Below are 27,536 nucleotides of genomic sequence, written 5' to 3'. Positions count from 1 at the left end.
TTCAGTACGCGTGCGTAGTTCTCGGTAACCCGTGGATTGTCTAATTGCCGAACGTTCAACCAACGAGGGTGGCTTTGTCGCGAGGTATAAGCCATCGATAGTTTTGAGCTCACACATACTGCTACTAGATAATTATCCACAATCAGCATCCCGTAGGTAGCGTACGTTGGTGATGTTCGAGAAAAACCGGCCGTCAGTGAGAATATGGTCGATTTGGTTCAAGGTTCGCTGGTCAGGTGATCTCTACCCAAGTAACAATCCAATAGCAAATTGGTCTTATTCATTTCTTATAGTAGTTTTATCAGAGCATTTCAAAGTCTGTTAGGTTTTATAATGTTCCTCCTCAAGTGAATTTTATCTTATTTGACTAACATTTCTGAAGTATGACTGAAGGAGACTTGAAGAATCACCCATAAAACTAAGTTATCAATAAGTGTAATTCACCTTATAAGGGGTTTTAAAGGATACTTCATTTTTGCTTAAAAACGACGCTCCTTAAAACTTAACAATAGTTTTGACAAAAACTTATGACATTCTTCTGCAAGATTCGTTTATCTTAACAATACTGCCATAAAACTCTCTTAAAATCGTATATTCTTGAAAGAGAAATTATACTCTTGAATAAGAACATTCTAACGTAAACAACTAATCTGTCAAAATGGGCGTCTGAACCTGGAGAAAATTGAAGAATACAGATCTTTTAAACGAAAATTAAGCGAAAATCTGTGTAATATTTTGAAAACTCTTTCATATGAACAATCAGCGAAGTCGCAAAACAATAAAGATCTCAGGACTAACTGAACTGGGGAAGGACAGTGCCGGTAATGATGCATTTGCCAGAGGCGGTGCGGGTTTCCTCTAGAGCTTTTCGTATTTTTACCTTTGTTATACAATAACAAAGGTTTAGAAATTGGTGGAAAAACACGAAATCGAACCGAGGCCCGGAGGGCCGAGTCACATATACCAATCGATAGGGTTCGGCGAACTTAGCAATGTCTGTGTGTGTGTGTGTGTGTGTGTGTGTGTGTGTGTGTGTGTGTGTGTGTGTGTGTGTGTGTGTGTGTGTGTGTGTGTGTGTGTGTGTGTGTGTGTGTGTGTGTGTGTGTGTGTGTGTGTGTGTGTGTGTGTGTGTGTGTGTGTGTGTGTGTGTGTGTGTGTGTGTGTGTGTGTGTGTGTGTGTGTGTGTGTGTGTGTGTGTGTGTGTGTGTGTGTGTGTGTGTGTGTGTGTGTGTGTGTGTGTGTGTGTGTGTGTGTGTGTGTGTGTGTGTGTGTGTGTGTGTGTGTGTGTGTGTGTGTGTGTGTGTGTGTGTGTGTGTGTGTGTGTGTGTGTGTGTGTGTGTGTGTGTGTGTGTGTGTGTGTGTGTGCGTGTGTGCGTGTGTGTGTGTGTGTGTGTGTGTGTGTGTGTGTGTGTATGTATGTGTGTGCGCTTCATTTTCTATCGCCTGTTTTTCGGAGATGGCTGAACCGATTCGTTCGATTTAGGTACTATTGCCTAGTGTATCACTATTGAGTTGTTTCATGGTCCGACTTTTTGTTTAAAAGTTATGAGTAAAAATGTGAAAACTACCTGACACGATTTTTTCCGGAACTAGACAACCGATTTCAATGATCTTAGTACCAAATGAAAGCTCTTGCTATAATATAAAAATTGTTAGAAAGTTTTATTGAGAACAAACAAGTAGTTTAAAAAACCTGTTTTGACAAGGTAATAATTTCGCCTGTTTCCCAGAGATTGCTAAACCGATTTTTGCGCTATTAGTCTCATTTGAAAGGCAATATAGCTTAATAGATCACTATTGATTTGTTTTTTGATTGGACGTTTAATTTGAAAGTTATGGACAATCGTGTACCATACATCAAAATTAACAATAATTTATAATAATTTTAACTAAGACAATTTATCAAGTTTCAATTATTTTAGTATCAAACGAAAGGTTTTGACACTGTGAATGTATCTGCAAAATTTCATAAGAATTGGTTTTGCCGGTCAAAAGATATTAACCCTCGAACACTCGCGCCAACTTTTTAACACGGTTACTCGCGCGCACAATAGCCCAAAACCAAAAAACGAGCGCATTAGAGTTTTGACTGGGAAAACTTGGTTTTAGATTTATCGAACTATTGGAAGAGTTTCTTGAAATTGAAAGCTCTATCGTCTGGTAGAATTTAAATTTTGATTAATCCCCCTTAAAGTGAAATAAAAAAATTATTTTTCTTCAGTTTCAATATAACACATTGACGAGTTCTGCAAAGTTTTAGAACATATCATTACAAGAAGTTTGGCTAAAGACAGCAACCTTCTATCTATTCAGCGAAGATAGAAAAACCTTATTTATTGTACAGTTGGATTTCGATTTTGGCATGCCTCGATTTTGGCAACAAAAGTATTCGTTTTTGGCCACACAAGATATTTCACTTCCAAAATTATGCTTAAATATCAATCAGTGTCTGCATACATGCTTTACATGACGTAAAAATGATGCCCTCAGTATGTTCATGAAAAAAAGTTATGTGGTTTAGAACAATAATATTTTTATTGCCGTAGGACTACGTCTTACCGCAGGGTGTCAATAACTTATTTACACCGGACGGATAGCTATTGGCGGACTTTTTAAACATAAAATGTTTTTAAACATAAACACAATCGTTGATTAATGATATTTAGTCAATTTCTAACGCATTTACATTAATTTTTTTCATATCGAAAAAGGGTCTTGATTTTGGCACGGTTTCGATTTTGGCAACATAGGCGACACGCTTTTGTTGCCTAATTCGATATCCTACTGTATATGAATTTGTAAAATCAGTTTTTCTATTTTCCGGTTGGAGCCAATTGCGGTACACCTCACATGCTGTTATGACATTTTGCTCATAACAAGTTTATTGAAGAATATACGTTAGTTAAACAACGATTTGTAACTTTATAACAATATGGCATTCAAAAACCTACATGTGTTTTACAAAATACCACAGCATGACTAACCGAAGGTTAATACAAATTGATGAAATTTATTCAAGAAAACTTTATTGATGTGAAACAAATAGAATGGCATTACAGGAAATTATGCATAGTTCAAAAACCTATAAACTAGACCTTTACTACGCAATGTATATGTTAAAGAATAGTATTTCCCCTTACAACTAACTTTTACTTGCACTTACTCACATTAATAACAATTGACTCCGCAATTTCATGGAAAAAGGATCTATCAAAATTTGTAAGTGCTCTTATTTTGTTCAAATTTTGTGAACTTATTCAATTTCCAAAAATTTTATGTAAACCAACGTACTACGCAACGTTAACCAATAGATGAATTATGTTCCGAAGACGTGTCGATTTCTCTCTTAAATAGCAAGTAAGACCGTATAACAAAGGTTCTTTTCACCACTAGGTGGATTAAATCAAGTTTTTAAATTAAATATAGAGTTCATAAATCAGATGTCTTTGTATGGAAAATGTTTGAAGGCACTGAAGCAGTTGAAGCATAATTTTTAAAAACAGTTGTACCAATACTATTTGTAAATTAAACGCTTGGAACTGTCGTGCAGTCCAAACAGCACAAACAACACGTTACGTCGATACTTCGTTGATGTTTTCTTTGTTTATACTAGAATGGTTATCTTGCAAAAACTTGGTGCCCTCAAGTAATTCAAACAATTCTTATTCAAGCGCAACTTGTCTTCTTCAAGAATACAATAAGTATTGATGAACTTATCGCGCTCTTGGAAAATTTTTCTTTGTCTTGTGCAAGAAATGTTAGTCTAATAAGCGCTTTCGGGTTGATTTGGATAAAACCATTGAAAAAATGGCGAACAGGGCTATTTTGATTACTTTTGAAATTATAGTTAATTGCATATGGGCGCTTATAAATATGGTATTATGCAATACTATTAGTGATCTTATCTTTTTAAATAAATGACATATAAAAGCCTTTTTGCCACAATTAGTTAAAAATTTGGTAGCTATCAACTTCTTCATGAAATCATTAATTTTTTTTATTAATATAATTTTTCAATAATCTAGCAAAAATAACTGGAGCGTTAAAATTTTCCAACTTTCAAGTTACAAACCGAGCGCGGCATGAAAAATTTCTCATTTATGAGCAACAAAGCAGCTGCTTTTATCACCATTTTTATTTTCAATTTTCATTAATACCCATCTTTTTGACGACCGATTTTTTTACATCCCCTCAATAGTGGGGACGAGATTTGAGTGTAGCAAGTTTCCATTCCAGGTACCAAGTTTTCATTCCATGCCCTTATTTCGTCTCCGTTGTCCATGTCAAATGTTCCGAGTAGACTTCCCTTCCCGGTCAACATTGTTACATAACGTTAACCAGATTGTTACGTAACTCTGTTATGATGTGACGTTGAAGTTACGTAACCTGAGAATAACATGATGGTTGAAATTTCCCACTTTTTTACATAACATTGTTACATTACAATGTAACATTGCGGTAATGTTTATGATGTGAGGTTGTAGTTACGTAACCTGAAAGTAACAGGATGGTTGAAATTTCCCACTTTATTACATAACATTGTTGTATTACAATGTAACATTGCGATAATGTTTATGTAACATTGCAATAACATTAAAGCAATGTAACGTTACGTTACATTATTGCCATTGTTATGTAACAATCCTATTATTTCTGTTATGTAACAATATAAATGTTTTTGTAACGTCACAAAAAATACTTAACTGTGACACCTCAATAATACTTGCCACCAGAATGTATGTACAGCCTCGAAAATACTATGCAACTGACTAACTGCTAGCAAGTGCACTTAAAAGCTGATCATAAACTCACGCAGTTTACGATTAGCTTGCAAGCGCATTTACTAGCAGCTACATAGTCAATTCACCTAGTATTTTCGAGACTTTACATATATTCAGGCCTCCGTCACCAATCTTTGTTCCTTAAATAATCGACAAATAAAAAGTACATTTAGATTCCAAATCATTTATTGCGGAGTTTCCACCTATTTAGAGTCCCACGCGAAAATTATTAGCGTGGTTATTTTCTGCGTTTACCACAGATATTTGCAATTTAGCAATTTAAACCATCAGTTGGTCGTTATTGCCTCCCCACTGCACCCCTCCTTGCTTGACAAGCATAGTTTCACTGTGTTTAGTAGGTACAGGATAATTATTATTAAAAAACGTATTTGCGTAGGACTCGTAAAATTTCTGCAAGGTACAATATTATTCGATTCCTTTTAATTCATGTAGGGTAGATTCTCGAGTAGTTGTGGTAGTACCTATAGTGGTGGAAACTTTAGATATTCCGTTATTTTTGCAGATTTTGGTACAGTTTGACAAGTATCGATATACCAGTACCAGTTTCATTCGGTAAGCATCAAACGTCACACGCAGTGCCTTGTAAGTCGCAAGGGCCTGCATAGTGTCGTCGTCCCGCCAGTAAAAACAAAGTTAGATTAAACTTCTCGGTCGGTGGTTCTACAGTAGACGAAGGAAGAGGCACGTAGACGAAGGAAGAGGCACAGTTGGTGTCTAAAAATAACCCAACCCATGTCGCTAGCTTAATAAGGGGGGTTTGCAGTCTATTTTGTCCAGCACCTCTGTGGTGAACACACGCTGTTCAACACTGAAAGTAACACAATGTTGCTGTTTAGTAACACAGAAGTAACATTGTAATATTACAACGTTATCAAAATTTGACGTAACATTTAAATAAAAAAATGGTAGCATTGTTACGTTAAAATGTTACCTGTAGGTTATGTAACAATAACATTAAGTTTGTTACATTACAAACTTAATGTTCTTGTTACATAACCTACAGGTAACATTTTAACGAACAATGCTACCATTTTTTTTATTTCAATGTTACGTCAAATTTTGATAACTTTGTAACATTACACAAGGAAACTATATATAGTAATTACCCGGTCAACACTGAAAGTAACACAATGTTGCTGTTAAGTAACATTGTAATGTTACAAAGTTATCAAAATTTGACGTAACATTTAAATAAAAAATGGTAGCATTGTTACATTAAAATGTTACCTGTAGGTTATGTAGCAATAACATTAAATGTGTAACATTACAACTTTTATCAAAATTTGACGTAACATTTAAATGAAAAAATGGTAGCATTGTTACGTTAAAATGTTACCTGTAGGTTATGTTACAAGAACATTAAGTTTGTAATGTAACAAACTTAATGTTATTGTTACATAACCTACAGGTAACCTTTTAACGTAACAATGCTACCATTTTTTATTTAAATGTTACGTCAAATTTTGATAACTTTGTTACAGGCTAATCTCAAGTTTTTAGTCTTGACCTTGAAATGCGGTCATACATATATATTAATATTTTTTTTTTTTTTTGAAACGATGGTTCTACAATTGATGAAGGGACGGTAGGGAAAGAAATGAAAATTTGTGTGGTGAAGGTGGGGCGGAAAGGAAGGGGGGGGGGGGTATTGGTAGCTATGCTTGACAAGTAGTCATTTTGACTCCTACCTTTTGTCCAATACTGGAAGGTGCATGAGTCATAACTTGGTGCATAACTTTGTTACATTACAATGTTGCTTCTGTGTTACATAACAGCAACATTGTGTTACATTCAGTGTTGACCGGGTTGATTGTCTTTAGTGTGTTAAATGTTGGTAGGTAGCCATACTAGGGCTACGCTACCGAGCCTAGCGATAGGGCTGACATCTTATAGTGCCAAGACAATACTGTGCTTCCTTCGCTGTTACTCTGTTAGTATACAACCTTAGTTTCCACCCGATTTCTGCTAAGGTTGCTCGTATTCCGGCTGGTACCGCGAGCAGGTAGGGATAATAGTTTCTGGCTAAGAGCCAAAGGACCACTATGGGGTCTGTTTTGCGCATTATCCAGCCGTTCACCAACCCAACGATCCAAAGGCTGGTGATGTTTTGTTACTTCAACAACTTCTGTTGCACTTGTATGCTACTACATCCGACCAAATGTTCTGTAATCACATTTACGAGAAAAAATCAACCGATACACTTCAACTATAAACTCAATGGCATGTTTCGGATATCCTAACATCCAACATCGACTACTCCACCAATTTTCGCAAATCAACCTGAATGCACCAACGAGATTATTGCAGACGTTACTAAAACTACGTTTCGTCGGACCAACTGCATTGCGAAAAGCACCGTCACTTGTATGCAGCGTTCGTTCGAGTTTCGTCAGATTTCAATTTTTCACAACGGATGATATGTTTAAAATTTATCTTTGTTTCGACGTTTTTTTAGATATTAAGGTCCATTAGGGCAAGTTTTCCCTATTGGTAACAATAAAGGAGTAAATAAATAAATGATTAAATCATAAATGTACTGTGAGGGAGGTGGCAGGTACGACGCGTACAGGTGGCAAAAGACACATTAACAGCTTCAATACCAAACGTCAAATGGCCAGTAGTAACATGCTCACTGCTACTGTGCATCAGAGTAAGCACAGAGAGGCACCAGGCTGGTATTCGCGAGAGACACTCAACGACGGATTAAATGTTTACTCTGCGGCAGATCCTAGAAAAGTTCCGGGAATACAACTTGCAGTCTCGTCATTTGTTTGTGGATTTTAAGGCGGCGTTTGATTCAGTTAAACACAATTGGGATCAAGAATGGTAAGGTGAGTGTAGTGTGATTTAGCATACTTAACATACTGCCGCTGAAAGCTCTGTCCCATCCCAAGTAACCAAAAGTTCCGATAAAAGGGGATTTTTTGGTTTAATCAGCCAACGAAATGATCATGAATAGAACTCTATTCAGCTGAATTTCTAAGTAATTAACCGTACTTTCAAGTTCGTATTTGATGATTAAACATCGAAGGGAATACAAAGCAACTTCTAACAGAACTAGAAAGTTCGCAAAAAGTTCACTCAAGTCGCTATATAGAACACTGTTCAGCTTAATAAGAAACTCCAATAATCTTAAAAATAAAAACGATTGGGGGAATTTTCCCACTTCTTCCTGTTTTGTAGATTTAAGATATTTCCGATTTAACCTAAGGCATTTAATTTCGGTAATAGTGATAGCCAATACCAATTATTATAATCGACTGATTTTTATAAATATTAATTTATTGTAACTTACCATACAACCACCAACCAAACCTCGGCGATTTGAATTCGAGTACTCTCTTTCGGTGACTTAGATGCATTCCACTGCTCCGTTGCTGGAATATACGATTTGAATCGATTTTACTCGATGTGCTAATTTCTCATTTACCACAGCCCAATACGAACTTAAACTCAAGAACAACTCATCGGCAATACTCATGTCACTAGCGGCGTCAGAGATGGCGCAATGCATTAGTATAGGCTTCAACGTGGAACGCTCGGGTTCAAATCCAGCAGCGGTAGGTGTTAGTAAGAGTTTTTTTTATATGGTCTACCCTAATCGCATGAACAGACTTTATAGAAGTTAAAAGGAGGCGGAGGTAAAAAATAGAAAAGTATAAAAATAGAACTTAAAGTGCTATTTTATAAATTTTTACAAAGTTTCTTTAGAAGCTGCTTAGCGCTCTTTGCAGCGAAATCAAGGTAACTTTGGCGTTCGGCTAATTACAGGAAAAGTTGTTTAGCAACCTATAGATCCATAGACATAAAGCTTGTTAACTTTCCTTAGACACCATTATCCGAACTCTTAGTTGCTTTCAAGTTGCATGTTGAACTTTCAAGTTGCTACAGATATTAGCTGTACTTTATTGCGAATCAAGTTTGGTTTACAAATCTCGCGTCTGGTTGTTCAGTAAGAAAGTTCTGTGGAACTAAATTTGAACCAAATATGAACTTCCAAATTTCTTAAATGAAACTCGAACTTTTAATTGCTTGGATTGACTACTAAATGCATTTAAAACTTTGTAGTTGTGTATTATTCATGAAGTATTTCTAGATGACCACGTGCATGTGCTATAGGTCGAAACTTGGGATAATATGAGCTATGTTATGCGTTACTTCATCTTGTGTTCCCCTTTTCATATCCTACTACGTAATTTTAAGTAATTTTATTTGCATCAGAATATTTCACATTTTCCGTTAATAAATTTTACTGTTTATTATTCCTTACCAGTAATTTAATTTTTAAAAAGATCTCGTTCACAGACGATGTCGATATCTTTTATCTTCATAATTATTTAAAAACTTGCTTTTTCGCTCGCTAATCATTGCACATGCAAGTTCACATTTACCGCCTACCGTACCAATGTGTAATAAATATATGCCAGTGATAGGAGCAAAAAGATAACAAATTTGTAAGCCCGTTCACTAAGTGAGAAGTTATGTTCTCTAATTATTTGACATCTAAACCTATCTGTCGCCATGCATTATTTATTTTACTTGATTTTGATTGCGAATTTCTACTGTTTTGCCTCCATGATCGAAGTTTATTTTAATGTTGCATTAAGACTACACAGTTCATCTTTAAATTTAAAGAAATGCCATATACCAAGTCTCGATAGCCACATAGCTGCCGGGCGGATTAAAAATTTGAAATGTCCAATCGGTAGGTACTGCGCATGAGTACGTTTTTCATGCTGCAATATAAGTGATAGGGAGCGTCGTTGCCAGTTCCAGTAGTAGTTGGCAAGTGTAACGCACAATCAGTTTGCTGCAAGGATGTCTCTTTTTTCCGTTATCAGTGTTTTAAGTAGCTATGTTATATTCTCATCTGGATTGGACTATTCCAATGGAGACAATACTGATGGATTAATATCCGGTAGAATTAGTTTCAAGTCAACGATCGGTGAGTTTCATTTAAATTAATTGTAATTATGATCGCGTGATTGTGGCAACAGTATGCTTCATCTGCCGTACTGATTCGCAAGTTTATTGCGAATCAGCAAATCCATTTCAAACACGTGGATTCAACGGTTTTACTTTAATTCAATAAGTACGAAAAATCATGTGATTAACATTGCAACAAATAGGTGAAAAGCAAAAACAAATATTACTTCAGTTACTTTATGAGGGAGTAAATGTGTTTTTTGTGAAGAGCGAACAATAGATGAACTGGAAAAAATGATAAGCAAACTGTGAAAAATAATTCACTGTATGTTCACAGGTGGGAGTTGAACCCACAACTCTCAATCTCGCGTCGAGTGCGTCATAAAATACAAAATTACTTGACCACCATAAGTCGATACAAAAATGATAAAAGTGGTAGAGTAGGGTATGCATCGTTTAAGGAAATCGTGGATTTTCCTTGTTAAAGATTAAAACTAATACCAATCCTATATACTGAGCATAATCTCATGAATATTAGTTAAAAGTTTCTGTAGCTATCATGCTGAAAGGGGGGCTCCGTAGCCGCAAGGTTACCGAGTCTGCTTTGACAAGCGAGTGGTCGTGGGTTCGAATCTTAGTAGAATCAAACCATTCGATGTCAAGTGACTTTAGCATGGGTTTATTCTCAGGCCCCTCCATTTACCCTTCCTTCGTGCTGAATTCTTTATTTACCCTCTGAAGCCTCTTAACAGTGAAAATGTCCCTCCTATAGTTAAGTGTACTGGTCAGAGGTACGAATGAGTCCTCGCCAGGGACGGCTATAATATGGGATAGTGCTGGCAGCGAGGAATAAGTGGGTAAAGTAGATTAAGCTTTGAAGGAAGGGTAAACCCCAATACACGCAAGCACGCATAAAATTTAATAAGCATATCGCTCACTCAATAGCGATTATAGCAAAAAGAAATGCAGTGCACGTCATACAGCAAACACCCGGGCGATATTACAATAGATCAACTATACTGGTCGCAGTAATGAGTTCACACATGAAATAAAAAAAAAATCTTGCTGAAAACTTTTGTGAAAACGGCGTGCAATGTGATTTTTGATACTGAGGCAAAAGTCTGAAAACTCACCTAGCCGGGGCAAAATGCACCCATGCATGTTTTGCAGCAATTATTAGGAATATATTCAATGAATTCAATAACTGTAATACAATTCGTGCTTGCTAACTGACAAAGTCGTTTTTAATTTTCACTAAATGCTGTATTACACTTCCTAAGCGAGGGAAGGAAGCAGAATTATTGGAGGTGTGTTTACTTTGCAATTTCGTGTACCCAAGTAGAATAACTTTTGAAACACAGTATTTAACAGCCTTTAGTGCTGACTGCAGTTGTTTAACAGTACCTAACAACATATTATACATTCCGACGTAATTACGTATCAATTTTTAAAAGAAGCAAAGTAAATAAAGCATGTTTGCTGATGGTGCATTTTGCCCCAAACTTACACAAAAAATATTCTTGGTTAAAACAAAAGTAATAAATATCTAAACTTCAATGTTTTATCAGAATTGTGTAGCTCGAACAACAATCAATCGAATTATAACATTTACCGGTTATTAATATTCTCAGTGTAGTTAAACAGTGTTAGCGAAATGAAGCAAAAAGTTACAGTTTATTTATAAAAAACATATTTTTGTTGTTATTTACGTTTCCTTGTTAGATAGAACTACCAAATTAACACAGTACCCAAAGTAAACATCGATTTAACTGGCAGAATTACTTTTTTGTTTTTAAAATGCATTTTAGCTTAGAAACGGTGGGGGTGCATTTTGCCACGATGGTGCTTATTACCCCAGGTACCCCTAAAGACATTGTTATTTCAAGTAGTTTGTACTGTTTTGAACGACGTGAACAATTTTACAGTATGAGGAATCTTTTTTTTGGAATTTTGGTTTTCAAACTTTGTTTTCTGAAAGCTGAAAAGTACATTTGACATAATTCACTCGGGTTTTTATACTCTACTAGCTGACCCGACAAACTTCGTATTGCCACAAATTAACCTGTGTTGTACATAAATCATGAATCTAGGATGATCTTTGTCATAATCTCGAGTTTTGCAAGTTTCTGAGGAGTTCAACCTTAGATGATTCAGTTTGGCAGTTACGTAACTATGAAAGCATCCCAGGTAACCAATAAGTATCACCAATGCTATTTAAATGTAGGCCAATAAGCATTTAAGTCGCCTTAAATGCTACTTAAATGCTATTTTGGCAAAATATACAACCACTTTACTGCTAACCTTCTTATAGTGCTGACAATGCTAATTTACAGCTAATTACCGACACGAAGAATTTGAATACAATTTTGGATGCCAATTTACAACACCTATGCAGTCAAAAAGCTAATATACAACAACGTGCATTATAAAATGCCAGATACGCTGATTTGCTGCTTATGTTAATGCTTATTAGTTACCAGGAATGGGTAGTTTAATATACAAATTTGCAATTTTTCCTCACACTAAAGTAGAAAACAACTCCCCTGTCCCCTCATTGCATAGCCAGAAAGCGGATAGTAATATTCGCCATGATTGTACAAAATTTCGCCGAATATCATTTTGCGAAAAACCTTAAGCGGAATGTACCATTTCACGGAAAATTTTTTTGTGGAAAGTACCATTTCGCGACTACCATTTACTACAAAAGCTCAATTCAATGGACAAAGTAGTCTAAGTCAAAAAAAATCGCGATCCTCTCCTTACTCGCTGTCGCTTGTTCCAGGAAACCCAGGTAGACCTAGGAAAACAAATAAACCTAGACAGTAGTGATTTCTGCGGGGAGCTGCCCACAATAGAAAATATTTTTGCCTCCAAAAACCTCCACATGCAAAATTAGGTTCCATTTGCTTGATTAGTTCTCGAGTTATGAGGAAAATTGTATTTCATTTCTATAGGAGCCCCCCCTCCTAAAGTGGGGAGGGGTCTTAATTCACCATAGAAAAAGTTCTTGTCTCTAAAAACACTCACCTGTAAAATTTTGTTCCATTTGCTTGATTAGTTCTCGCGTTATGCAGAAATTTGTGTTTCATTTGTATGGGAGCCCCCCCTTTCAGTGGGGGGAGGGGTCTCTAACCATCATAAGAACCTTCCCTGGCCCCAAAAACCCCTATATGCAAATTTTCACGCCGATCGGTTCAGTAGTTTTCGATTCTATAAGCAACATACGGACAGACAGACAGAAATCCTTTTTTATAGATATAGATTGGTCCGACGCATGGATATGTCTTCGAAAAAGTCCCTACAGAGAAGAATACTGCTCCCGCGGCCGCCAGTGTAGGTAAGTACATAAAATTGTCGATCCGTCGCCGTTCTCAACAATTAAGATTGTGTTATTCGAATAACACAATGATGAAGAATTTTTGGTAAATGTGCATTAGACTTAATTTGATGAATGATGTGATGTGTTATAATGAGCCACACCCAGAAAAGTAAACTTGCTTTGGTGGGATTCATGTGTCAGTGGAATTGTTGGTCCGCATATTTTTAAAGATGAAGATGTCCGCTAGTTACTGTCGACAGAACGATAACTATGGAATTTTTGACTCAAATATATACGCGGGATGAGGCCGATATATGGTTTCAACAGGAAGACGCTACATACCAAACAGCACGCGAAACAATGAATCAATTGAGTTTGGTGAGCCTGGAAACTATGTTTACAATCAGCATTTGAAAAAAAAATATTACAATACTTAAAAAAAATCATATCTTGCGATTTCCAAAAAAAAGTATCTTAATTTTTTTAACAAAGATGGTAAAAAATATTTCACCGAGAAAAAGAAATTGTAAATTTTCCGTGGAATGGCCCTGTCCTAAGACACATTCCACGCATTTGTACATCAAGAAATCAGTATTTAAACCTGCATATTTCAACTCATATTATACTGGATGTGAACCAGTGATTATTGAACTACAAAAAAAACGCAGTTCTCAACACAATTAACATATAGAGCGTTTAATAATTAGCACTTTGAAGTGTACACATACTAAAATATGGTGAAAAAAGTGGTATTTCTGCGATAACTTGTTATACCTAGCTAAAGAACAATCTAAATCAAAAAGTAAATACTACGTTAGAAGGACATTTAACTCCCAGCGTTGCGAAAACGCAACGCACTTTCATTCGTTTCTAGAGAAGACCCGGTTGAAGATATCAACTTGGACCCTGAGAAACAAAGAAAGATTGGAAAAAAATCTAATCGACCTGTTTTTGCTCAAAGGTCAGATGTTACATGTAACATAATTACAGCTGTGACAAAACAACAGGTTTTGCTATTTTTCAGACAGTTAAGGAAAAATGTTCATAAAACTCGATTTTATATCTATTAACGCCTGACCTATCAATCAGTGTTAGTAAGAATCGGTTGCTTGCCAAAAAAACTTTGTTTCATAATTTTGATTATTTTTGTAATTTTCAGATAGGTTTGAAGCTTTGCGTTGCGAAAACGCAACACTAGGAAGGAACGATATTCAAAATTTGCAACGGGAATGTTTGTTTTCGTTCGTTCGCTGCGGTGTTTCATTTGATGTCGTTGCTTTTTAGTAAACAAATGAATGTAAATCTTATTTTTCGCTTATTTAAAATATCCCGGAAACAGACACAGGGTCAAAATTAAAAATACAGGTCAGTGGTTTTTTCATAGTTGACCTAAAAGAGAATTTTCCTGAAAGTTTCAACTTTCTATCCCTGCTGGGAAAGGTCTGGGGCTTAATGGGTTAACAGACATAATTTAAAACTTGTTTAATAAGTTAGTTATAAACGTATTTTTTGATAGCGGCAGCAAAATGTCAATGAAAGTCGGGTCCTCGTCGTAACGGGACACGCTGGAATGTGTCCAAAGAGTTTTGTTTTTTGACTGTATTTTCTGAAAACCCATGTAATTTTTGGTCGAAAAAAGTGTTAAATAACAGCTTATTAAATTTCTGTGCCTAACCCTGGCTACTACCAAAAATTTGATCGAATTAAACGCCAATTTGATTTTGAGCATAGCATAGCATAGTTTGACCGCCCGTGAGTTGCCCGCGATTGGTCTAGATGCTTGGGAGTAGCAGATTATACTCAGTGTGCATTTTCTGGTGGCCTAATTCTTTATCAACTTATCCGGCCGTAGATGGGTTGGATCTAACCCGAAACCGGTTAGCGAAAAAGGTACTTTTAATGTTTTGTAAGAACCATCAGTGATGTGTCTTGTTTGTTCGTGCTAGTTCTTTATGATGATCAATGGCAAAGCTGGCCCCAGCCTGCAGGTCAATTTGGGAGGGAAAGAACTGTTAGTCCGACACTTGCTGTTACTAGAGACCGAGGAACCCTCTGCATCATCCACAAGATCATTCGATCTCGCGTACGTTTTGAGGACATGTTTGATTAAGTGACTATTTCGAATCAGGTAATGGAAATCCGAAATACCGATATAAGAAAAAAACTATGAGAAATCATTTAAGTACTATCAACATATATTCGATTCGTTCGAAATCGCGCACGGACAGTTATTAAATACCGATAGACATTTGTTGCTATGCACGAAAGCTGTCCTGAGACAAACGTGTCTATTTGGATATTTCATCAAAAACATTGACTGTGTGAGATACTTTTTGGTATCCTGTATAAAAGCTATCAAGCTTTTGTTATTTGATAATCATGTGATAGAAATAACACGCGATATTCCTAGGTAATTGATTACACGATTAAAATGCACGTTTATTAGATTTCAATAAAAGTTCCGGTTAGAAAACGCACCATTGTTAAGTGTACCCAAATGAATTCAAAATGACCTTCTAAAACAACCGCTGTCGGAAAAATGCAACGAGCGAGACACGAAAGCAAACAATGCTAAATTACTTTACGAAACGATTCTCAGTATGCAAGCACCGGTTGTATGAGATGAATCTGAATATTTGGAAATTTTCTTGTAAAGCCAGTAATTAAGAAAATTAAGATCCAAAATACACCTTTTTTATGAATGAAATATAATGGTAACGGTACTACATAATGAACCGTAGTTTGAAAATTTATATCGAGAAATATTATACACATGTGAGATTTACGGTGGCTCGAAAACCTCGTGACAAACTTAAATTTATTATACCTGAAATTAAAAATCAGGCACAATGAAGCGTTCCAATATAGTCCCTAAGTTGATAAGCATTTCCTCCTATCAACACTAATATGCAGAGATTGATTTTAAGAGGAATAAAATAAATGAAAATGTTCACAATTTTAACTATAAACTTCGCTGAGCTATCTATCCAAAAAAGGTCTTTAGTACGATAGCACTAACAGTTTTCATCTAATCATTTTTTATCCAGAAGCGGATGCTGCTGTCCAGTGGTTTGACCAAATGAATGTGGAATTGAAACAGCTCAACCATGAAGCCGCTGTGTACGCCTGGGACGCAAGGTAAGATTGATGATGACGTTACTTTATACTGTTTACAATTATTCTCAATTTTCACCACCCTCGCCGGAAGCACACTTTCAACGCAAACAGCGACCATTGAGAAAATAATCCAGCTCACGGTGCGTAAAGCTCACTGGGAGCAGGCAATGTGCAGCCGGGGGGAAGCATACAGAGACTTCAATGCCAGCTTCGACAGAGCCCTCACTCTGCTGTGCCGAACGACGAAAAACACAGACGAAGAGATAAGGTACTCCCGTTGGATTACAGCTCATTTAGCTGTAATACTAATACTTATCGTTTCTATAGGGATATTGCAAGTTTATTAGGATTTATCCAAAGTATTTATACTGGAACTCAAGTTTGTCTCACGAGTACTTTTAGTAATAAAAAGCTACTCTGGAAGCGAACTTTTTTTCGATACCCACATTTTGGAAACAAAAGTCAAATTAATCCCATTTCGCAAGCTGTAACCTCATGTCTCAATGGAGAACCGGATATGGAACAGCTGATGACCAGAGGTATTTAAACAGTTCACAATTAATTAAAGTTGAAAGCAGTCATTCAGCTGTATTCAAATCACAGAATCATTACAGAATTTTAAAGCAATTGCAAACTGTTCATCGAACGATGGGTCCGTATTGAGCTGGGCTTGGGAATCGTGGAGGTTAGCCGTTGGTCCTCCGATGAAAAAGCCGTATCAGCAGCTAATCACTTACATGAACATCGGAGCACGCAGAGCTGGTTATCAGGATATTGGTGAGATGTGGCGGGATGAATTGGAAATGCCGAAGCTTCGCGACATCGTTGAGCGGCTTTGGCGCGATGTTAAACCTCTTTACCAAAAACTACACGCAGTCGTCAGATATCAGCTAAAGCAAGACTTTCCAGATGTAGACCAGTTCGATGGTTTGATACCAGCACATATCGCTGGAGATATGTGGAGTCAAAATTGGGCTACTCAAGCTGATGCGATTTTACCCCATGAAGCTACCCTGGAACGAAGCTTTAAGGAAAGCAATCGCAGCGCTATGCAACTGGTTAAAAGAGCAGAGGATTTTTTTTCCTCGATGGGACTACCGATGATGACGAAAACCTTTTGGATGAAAAGCGTTTTCGAGCGAACTGCAAATGTAACCAAATGTCACGGAACTGCAGCTAACATGTACGAGCATGAGGACTATAGGTGAGAGGTAACTCCATATACTAAGTAACAAAACTTAGTTTTCATTACGAATTTTAGGATGGTAGCTTGTTCACGAAGTTCGATGGATGATTTTTACGTTATTGTTCATGAGATGGGACATATCATGTATTACATGCTATCCTCAAATCAACCTACGATTTTTCAAGTAAGTGTTGAATATATACATAATACATAACACATATATACATTACATTGTAAATATATCCTATTTCATGTTGAATTTATCTCTTAGCTCTTGCGATATTCAGAAGAACTCATTATATCGATCAATGTATAGTGTCTATGCTAAACTCTCAAAAAAAAAAATTCAATACTAATATATACAATTACTTACTAACTAAGTGGCTTCCTAAGTCTTCAACAAGGTTTCTCTAATTAACTTGGTTGTGGGCTACCGCTCTCCAATTTCTCGAACACCGAGTACCATGAACCCCAGTTCGTTTGAACGATTCCTCATACAAACTAACGGGGTTAGTTTTTAATTTGAACAACTGGAAACCTTAAATATGCTAAAACTTGTGTGAAGTGACCGCCCTGCTCTTTGTTATTGTTTTGGTGGTTTGATTCAGTTGGCAGTTGTAAGCCGCGAATAGTTCATTCTCCGATCGGATTTCTATCGTAATCGTTGGGAAAACGGAATCTAAAACAGATTAAACACGCTAGATCAGTACAAACAAATCGTGTTTATGTGCAAAGCAAAGCCTAAGTGCTACATTCCGTTATCGAAACTTGACCTTCTGTTTTTATACGACAGACTTCGCAGCCGCAGCTGTTAGAGTACAAGACAATTGCAGGGCCTGTTGCAACGATCTTATTGACTCTAACAGCCTCTCTCAGCCGAGATTCGAACATACGATGACTGGCTTATTAAGCCAGCGTCATACCTCGAAGCCAACTGTTTATGTGCATTGTCTGCATAAGCAAACGATGTTATGTTGAGAATGACATTTGAACCATTTTTAATTTGCACGTTGTGCAAACCAGCGGGGTTCAAATTAAAAAGTGTTCAGATTAAAAACGATCAAGTGAACGAGGATCCACGGTACTCTCCGCCAGATCTCACTCCACCTGGTCTAACCATCTTGCTCGCTGCGCTCCTGGTCGTCTTGTTTCTGCCGGATTTAAGGCGAACACCATCTTTGTAGGGTAGTAGTCCGGCATTCTTGCCACATGCCCTGCCTATCATATCCGTTCAGCTTTAGCCACCTTTTGGATACTGGGTTCGCCATAGAGTTGTGCGAGTTCATGGTTCATCCTCCGCCTTCATACCCTGTTCTCTTGTTCGCCGCCGAAGATCGTTCTTAGCACTCGTCTTTCGAAAACCCCGAGCACTCGCAAGTCCTCCTCGAGAATTATTCATGTTTCATGTCCGTAGAGAACAATCGGTCTAATAAACATCTTGCACAGTGTACACTTTGTATAGAGGTTTAGTCTGCTCGACCGCAATTGCTTGTGGAGCCTATACTAAGTACGACTTTCGCTGATAATACACCTCCGAGTCTCCCGGCTGATATCATTGTCCGCCGTTACCAGCGAGCCAACGTAGACAAATTCGTCGAACTCATCATCGTCGATCATTATACTACCACCCAAGCGGCGTCGGTCGGCCTCGGTTCCGCTGGCCAGCATGTACATTATTTTAGACTTATTTACCTTTGACCCAATCTTTTCTGCTTCGCGCTTTAGTCTGGTATACTGTTCAGCCATCGCCGCAGATGTTCTGCCGATAATATCCATGTCATTGGCAAAGCAGACGAATTGACTAGATTTGTTGAAGATTGTGCCCCGCGTGTTGAAATTCGCTCGGTTCATAACACCTTGTAGCGCTACGTTGAACAGCGGGGATGAGAGACCATCGCCTTGACGAAGTCCTCTGTGTGATTCGAATTAACTTGACAATCCACCCGAAATCCGAACACAGCACCGTGTACCGTACATTGTAGATTGAATCAGTTTGATGAGCTTCCTGGGGAAACTGTTTTCGTCTATGATTTCCCATAGCTCTTTCCGGTCGATGGTATCATATGCGGCTTTGAAGTCAACGAACAAATGGTGCGTGGGAACTCTGTATTCACGGCCTTTTTGGAGGATCTGCCGCAGTGTAAATATTTGATCCGTTGCAGACAGACCTTCGACGATCTTCGGCTTGATAAGTTCCCACAAGTCTGTTCGCAATTGGTGATAGTCGGCGGAAAATGATTTGGGACAGCATTTTATAGGCGGCATTGAGAACGGTGATCGCTCGATAGTTCACACAGTCCAACTAGTCACCCTTTTTATATATCGGGCAGATAACCCCATGTTTCCACTCCTCCGGTAGCTGTTCCGTATCCAAAAGTCTAACAATTAGCCAATGCATACAAACGGTCAGCTTTTTTGGTCCCATTTTATAAGGCTCCGCTCCAATGCCATCTTTCCCAGCTGACTTGTTGTTCCTTAGCTGCATGATGGCCTCGTTAAATTCGATTACCGAATTTGCTTAACAAGCGGCCTAATCCTCATTAGGGTTGAACAAGACGCCGTTATGCAAAACCTTACACGAGAACGGCTCGTACTGATCCTCGATGAGATGGACTAGCTTATCTATAACTCCTCTGCGCCTAAATGCACCCCAGTTATTTTCGTCGATCGAACAGCTTTTCGAAGTCAACGAACACCAGCAGCAGAGTCCTGGAATCCGTTGATCTGATCCAATATAATGCGGAGCGTTGTGATATGGTCTACACGTGATTGGCCAGCACGGATTCCAGCTTGCTGCTACCGAAGAGTAGCGTTGATCCTCTCCTGGATCCGGCTAAGGATTACCTAGCAGTGATATGTCACGCCAGTTACCGCATTCAGTTAGGTCTCTTTTTTATTGTTTAGGGACTTTGACCAATATGCCCTGCATATAGTCCACTGCACAGAAAGAAATTTGATTCAGATGCCATGAATGAAATCATAAAATCATGAAATGTGAGTTCATGTCAAATCATGACTGAACTGCCATATCAGACAGCACAAAATCATGAATAATAGTTCATGATTATGCGTTGTGTTGTACTGCAAGAAGCTCGTGATATCATGATTTTTATTCATGGTGTATTTTCATAAATCATGAGCTAGAAACCGGGAATCATGAGTCATTTTGCTCGTTTTGTAAATCAAATTTCTACCCGTGTGGAAAAGTTGCGGTTGCTCATATATTGCTGAAAAGCTGATGCATCATCTGGTCTGAAAAAGATGGGTCAGCCTTGAGCATTTTGGCTGAAATACAGTCTATCACTGGCGCTCTATTGGATTTCATACTCTTGATGGCTGCTACAATTTCATCCAGCGACGGCCGAGTTGACACGATTAATTCGGTGAACTGTTGGCGTCATACGCTGCTGGTTTTGTAGGTCTCTGACATTTGAAACTCGGAAGAGCTGTTCAGAATATTCGGTCCATCGCTTAAGCTGTTTTGTACGGTCAGTCAGTAGCTGACCAGCTTTGTCCTTCAGTGGCATCTTTGTATGTTTCCTGGCACCACTAGGGCGGCGAGAAATATCGTACAAACGGGTATCACCATTAGCGGCGGCGGTTTCCCCTTGTTCGGCTAGGGAGTCAACACAGGCTCTCTTGTCCCGCCTACAAGCTCGCTCCATGCCGGATATCGTCTCTCTTCCCTCGTCGATCTTCCTTTAAGTTTCATACGAAACTTACTCCCTCCGCCCGCTGCGCGCTTTGCCGAAGGTTTCATGTCTGGTCGTGATGAAGGCGTTCTTGATGACGGTCGATTACTCTTCGACGGTTCCACCGGGTGGCAACTCCGAGGCTTGGAATTCAAGTTGCTCGACAAAGGCCTTTTTCACCGAAGAATTCTCTACTCGTCGGACGTCGTAACGGCACCTGAAATTAAATAAAAAGAAAACTATTCCAATGAAATTCTGATATCTATTATATAGTAGAATTTAATTGGAATAGTTTTCTTTTTATTTAATGTCAGGTTTCGTATGCTACTAAGACGCTCCAAAAACATCAGTCGTATAACGGCAGGGCTTGAAAAGGGATCGCAAGTTGAATGTGACTGCCGTGAATGCGAACTTCCCGCATTCAAACTCCGATTTTTGAACGATCATTTGACTGTTTTTTTTAATCCAGTCAATCTGCCGCTTGCGCTGCTGCCGTCGTACAATTCATGCGGCATCTCAGCAAAAGCAAACAGTCGATCTCCCTGCTTTGCGCTTTGAGAATATAAACTGCAAACTGACTGGAAGCATACGGTGACGTATTTTTTCGTTTCTCTTTTTGTCTCCAAATCGGCTGCTCACAGTAATAGTTTGTCACCCGGACGCCGGTCCGACGCAAGCAAAATAATCGTTTGTATTGGACGGAGTCCGACCGACTTCTTCCATGCACATGTAGTGGTTGTTTTTTTGTAGTATTGAATCATACGATTGTGCGGTTGCTTTTCGTTAGCGTGGTGATTGCCAGTCATTTGACTGTTTTGCAGTCATTCGCTGCTCCAAACGGTAAAGGCAACTTGATCGAAACGAAAATGTCAAAAAGTTTTAGAACCCGTTCGTTCTGCAGCGTGTAATCGGCATTTAACTGAGCAAACTGCCAGTTGTGTTATGCATAGCGTTCGTATTCCACCTCTAAATGGACGATGTGAATTTGAATGCGCGTTGGTGTGACTGCGGTAGAAAAAAAGGATCGGTCGAAGCCCTGATAACGGCACCCAACTTTTTCCTCCCGTTGTTGGACACATGCGACGCGCAACCGTATCTCAGTGATATCAAGATGATGGACGAATGCAATATCAGCGCTGCGTTTGTTGCGTACATCAAGAACTTTAAGCAAGCGGACAGAAAAGGTTAACTTTCAAATAGCTATCCAGGAACGTGCTGCTAGAGCCACAAAGCCTGAACTATCCAGACAGTATTTTCGCTCCCATTTTTACAATACCGGTATATAAAAAAAGTACAGAGGGTTCTAGAGCTAAGGTGTCAGTAGAACAATAAAAAAATAAAAAAGATTTTAAAGCTTAGAACGTTTGGTTACAGAATGGTTGGCACACAAAGTTTACATTTGGTCGTTCATTCGTTCATTCGACAGATTAGGCAATATACACGCTTAAAAAATTTGACCCACTTTCACAAAAAGTGGAAAAGCTCAAAACATGCGTATTTTTACACACTATTTTGAGTAACTCTTACTCCTTTTATGAGTTCAGCGCAGAAGCTCATTAATGAGCAATATCTACTCAAAAAAGAGTTCCATTTCACCCAAAATTGAGTAGTACTTAAACAAATTACGAGTAAATTTAACTCAGTTATAAGTTCGGCCTAATCTACTCAGAATTGAAAAATTGCCATTACTCATATTTTTGGCCTGTTCCACTTTTTGTCAAAGTGAGTCGGTTTTCACTTATTTTTGAGTTGAAACTCACTCATTTCTGAGTTAATCTTTTTCGTTCGTGAGTGAAATTTTTTAAGCGTGTACCTAATGTATAAATTCTAAAACTCTTCAACAGGATGGAACCAACTCGGCATTTCAGGAAAGTATTGGAGACACCATACATCTAGCTACAATGAGTCCGCTTCATTTAATTCGGTGAGAATCTATAAATCTATTAACAGGAAGCGAACAGCCAGAATAAAATTGGTTTTACACTTGTTTGTTGTCTTGACCTTTATAGTGAATTCAGGCATTGATTATTTTTTTATAATGGCAGTCTTTTCAATAGACCAATGAAATCAAAGACAAGAATGGCACAATCACTTGATTTATTTTGATTCATTTGACTGTACCGTTCCAACTTGTTCCATTACGTGGTTCTATGAACGAGATAAGTAATGCAAAAGTAGTAAAGTAAGGGAAAAACACATAAACATACACACCCTCACTTTGTGCAAAATTCTGCTTTACCGACCATGAAACCTCTAACCGAGGCTGGTTATAATAATGACACTTGCTCAAAGTGCCAATTAAGCCTTTTCTCAAAGGGAAAATTATAAATTGTTTCCGGATTTTTTGGCTCTAGTGAGCCAGATCAATTGATAATAGGTAAGTAGAAAAGAGGGTGAAAATACCGACACTAAAGTTTTTAGCACGTGCCATCGATTTGTCGTCTGCGAAGGCTAGGAGTTGGTTACTCTTGCTGAAGATCATTCCTTCAATAGCGATGTTGAATGACATAAAGGACAGTCCATCCCCTTACCGCAACCCCCTGCCTATTATCTGCCATAGCTGTTCGCGCTCGACTGTATCGTATGCTACCCTGAAATCTACGAAAATATGATGCGAAGGCACGTTGTAGTCCCTAAATTTCTGGAGGAATTGTCTGAGAGTAAAAATTTGATCCGTAGTAGCATAAAGCCCGGCTGGTAGCGCGCTACGAGTTCTCTTGCTATTGCGGAGCCGGAGAAACGACGTAACAAAATCTGGGAGAACAGGGTGCTTGTTTTAAAGTTTTTTTAAAAATAGTTCTCATATTATCGCTAATACCTCGTCACAGAACAGAAGTGGAAGTCCGAACGATTCAGCGATCAAAACTGGTAACAGAGTCTTTTTTGTTTTTATTTTTCGTTGGGAAGGTTTTCGTATAGAAGCGAATAACAGCAATATAAGCAGAACGCTCGCTGCCAATCGAACAGCAGGTTTCACATTCTTTCGTGTGCATTCGTATGCGTTCGTGTGTTTTCGTGGAAAAAAGTGACTCGCTACCGCCAGGTTCGCTAGTATCTGTAGAAAGTAGCACGTGTTTGGATCTCTACTTCCACTTCTGTTCTGTGACCTCCTGGTAAACTGAAGTAACTGTACTAGATCACAGTGTCAGATAATACTTTACGACAATATTGCGAAACAATTTTTAGAAGTTGTATACAATTACCATACCATTGTTGGTATCAGTGACTACGACTGCGATTGACAATTTTACTCTTCAGCTACTCTAAGCATTGATGAAGTTCACGCCAACTTGGTGAATTTTTCGGTTGCGAACAGTACAATCGGTACTATAATTTAATCAGATTCCAGTCATAAATAAGGTCACTTATGTGGGCGTTTGGTGACTGGTACAATAAATAAAATAAAATGTAAAGAGTTATTACATCAGATTTTTATCATAATATAAGCTTTTTTTATTTTGGATGCTCGCTTAAACTTTTACGGTTCGTTTGGAATTGAACATTTGTGATCGACTTCCAATGTGCGTATCATATCGAGTTTTCTTGTTTTTTTACATTCCAGCTGTGGCCTGTTGAACTCTTCATATTTAAAGCCACAATACAGCAATAACCTCAACTCATTCGACTACAGTCTACTGCTGAAGATAGGACTAACTAAGCTTCCCGCGTTGCCGTTCTCCTACATAATGGACCGTTACCGGTGGGATCTGTTCGATGGAACCGTTGACTTCGAGAACGATGCAAACAGGTATTTTTGGTATTTGCTGCAAAAAGAACAAGGAATTCGGCCAGCTTCATCGGTAGATCGGAAAGATCTGTTTGATGCTGCCGCTAAGTATCATTTTTCGGATAACACACCGTACGTGCGATACTTTCTGGCAAACTTTCTAAGTTTTCAGATTCTGGAAGGGCTTTGTAAAAAATCGATTTTTGGAGATGTACATACAGTAAACCAACTGCCAATGCCACTGCACCGCTGTGATATATACGGCTCGAAAAGAGTAGGTCGATTACTGGAAAAGGCATTGAAATTAGGCGGATCTCAACATTGGACCGTAGTATTGGAGATTTTAACCGGAGCAACGGAAATATCGTCTCGACCACTGATCGAATATTTCAAACCATTGAGTACGATGTTAGACGAGATTATAACTAAGTGGAATCTTCCAGTTGGATGGAAAATGCAGTCTGAAGTCGATAGATTATTCAATTAAAAAAACAAAACAAATAACAGCAATAAAGTAGTTGGAGCTCTCTTTGGGAAATAACTAAAACTGATTTATTGATTCGATCCGAATGATGTAAATGGTAAATCGGACATTCTTTGGTTTTCTGTCTTTTACAAATGTGACACGATTTAATCAAGCGAATGTTAGAAAAAAAAACGTTTGTTACCTTATAATTAACGCTTTAAATTAATTTGATGGAAGAGCAATTCAACGATAATGTAAATATAAAGCATCTTTAAAGCCGATATAACCAGACCTTTTTTTCCTTGTTGGGGACCTTGGACCACTGCGACCAGTTCTTTGATCTACTGTGGTGTGTAACCAGAGCTTTCTGTTACCGTATGATGATTTCAAAATACAAAGATAAAACTACTATACCTGTGAGATAATAGTTTTCATATGCCAAATAATTTGATCAAATATATGAAATTGCAAATTTCTCAATATTTAGAGGAACTGAAAGGAACAAAGGTTTATTAGAGCGGGATACTTTTTTTTAGAGAAGGAGGAGGATGTGAAATACATGTATGTGAGGTACATGCAGGACTCTATATATAGTCACTCTACTTCCCCCTTAACGACGAAAGTGTTGGCAACGCTGTTATGTGAAGCTGTCACAGTGCGCGATTATCATTGGCAACATTGGTCGCGTATCGCCGCCTTTTCCAGCAGACTCTTGGACAGGTAAGACGTCTTTGTTCACACAGCGCTTCTCCACGTCGAGTGATTTCTACAGTGCGATTTATAATGGCGTCTGGCATGAAACCTGTTATGCCATTGAGCATTCACAATACCAAAAAAAATTGTTTATTTTTTAATTATGCAAACATTAATAATTGGCTCCAATTATCGATTTCCGCTTGGGTAAAGAGGAACAGTTCTTAAGCGTTTTTCAACTTACGTTCTTAAGCAACTTCAATGGCCCTCCCATACTTAATTTTGGCTTTTTTCCCTTCACGCCTTGTCCCGTACTGACTGTATACTATCTGGATACTATCAACAACATTATTTCATTACTTTCTTCTACCGCCTTTATGTCAATTGTAAAATACTACCGTTATACAACATTAATTATATGCAAGCAAAGCAAAGCCGAGCCATGGGTATAAACGTCATTCAGAACTTGACCCTTCTTTATCGACAGACTTCACAACCGGTTCTGGGACGTACGGATAGATCAAGCACCACCAGAATGGAGCAATCTACATGATACAGTTTTGACATAATTTAGAGCCATCGCTGAAGCTGTTTGCAGCAAGAATAATAATTTTATTTGGCCGGTTTCCTGATATTTATTTTAATATTTATTTATTATTATTATTATTCTTCAACGGGCTCGATTTGGCCCCAATGATTGTCAGGTTAACATAAAATAGTCAAGTCGAATTAAGTGAGTAAAAATCTATCAAACGTATACAAACAGATCTTAAAATAACTATATCTTCTTCGAGGTTTACCTCTCCCGAAAAAAGCGATTGAATCTGCCCTGTAGTATCCGTCGTGGCAGATGAAAGTCGAATAACGACGATACTTGATTAAAGTCCCGCTGCAGACCGCCGATAGCGCCGTTTATACTGTAGTTAGTGCGACGAGGTGGCAATCTCAACATTGCATTGATTAACATTTATGTTAATCTGTCCCTGCAGCGCGGGGCATCGATCAGTTGACAACGGCTTTCATAGCTGGGAAGACGGAACGGGTTTCTTCAAGGCAATTTTCGCAAAGCGAATCTAAGAAATCAACGCTGAACGGACTCGATTCTTTCAGCGCTGTTGATGTAGTTAGGATTCCAAACCGACGAATAGTATTCCAGAACTGACCGCACCAGCGAACAGTATAGCGATTTGAGGCAGTTTATCCTAAAGATAACGCCTAAGCACCTTGAGGCTTTAGCGACAACATACGAGATGTGCTTGTTCGTTAAGTCTTTAATATGTGAAACACGTTCAATTACTGTGGCCTCGAGCGTATTACGAAACAGGATCGCATCTTTCTTACGGGAAAATGTGATTGCTGAGCACTTTTCCGGGTTCACTGTCATACAATTCACGTCGCACCAAGTGGCAAAGGCCTCGAGTTGATTTTGAAGAAAGTGACAGTCGTCAGTCGAGCGTATCCGGATGTACATTTTAAGATCATCTGCATACGAGAGTCGTGGACCCTTAATGACCAAATTAACGTCGTTGAAATAAAGCAGAAAAATCAGAGGACCTAGATGGCTTCCTTGAGGTATACCTGATGAGGCTGGATAGCAATCTCCAACGG

General features: G+C 38.2%; 1 protein-coding gene across 1 annotated transcript in view; it reads left to right on the top strand.

The window, feature by feature from the left end:
* LOC128735678 (angiotensin-converting enzyme-like) overlaps window positions 1–25,256 on the top strand; it is a 28,765-nt gene extending 3,509 nt beyond the window's left edge. The window contains exons 2-8 of the mRNA XM_053830162.1: window positions 16,095–16,185; window positions 16,256–16,432; window positions 16,492–16,703; window positions 16,768–17,368; window positions 17,426–17,534; window positions 22,887–22,966; window positions 24,605–25,256. Of these exons, the coding sequence (XP_053686137.1) occupies window positions 16,095–16,185; window positions 16,256–16,432; window positions 16,492–16,703; window positions 16,768–17,368; window positions 17,426–17,534; window positions 22,887–22,966; window positions 24,605–25,256 (1,922 nt within the window). The remainder of the gene's footprint in view (window positions 1–16,094; window positions 16,186–16,255; window positions 16,433–16,491; window positions 16,704–16,767; window positions 17,369–17,425; window positions 17,535–22,886; window positions 22,967–24,604) is intronic.
* Window positions 25,257–27,536: the final 2,280 nt, after the last annotated feature.

This window comes from Sabethes cyaneus, chromosome 2 (assembly GCF_943734655.1).
Source record: "Sabethes cyaneus chromosome 2, idSabCyanKW18_F2, whole genome shotgun sequence".
NCBI classification, from domain to species: Eukaryota; Metazoa; Arthropoda; class Insecta; order Diptera; family Culicidae; genus Sabethes; species Sabethes cyaneus.
The sequence above is the reverse complement of the archived record's forward strand: the minus strand, read 5'-3'. Positions and strand labels throughout refer to the sequence as shown.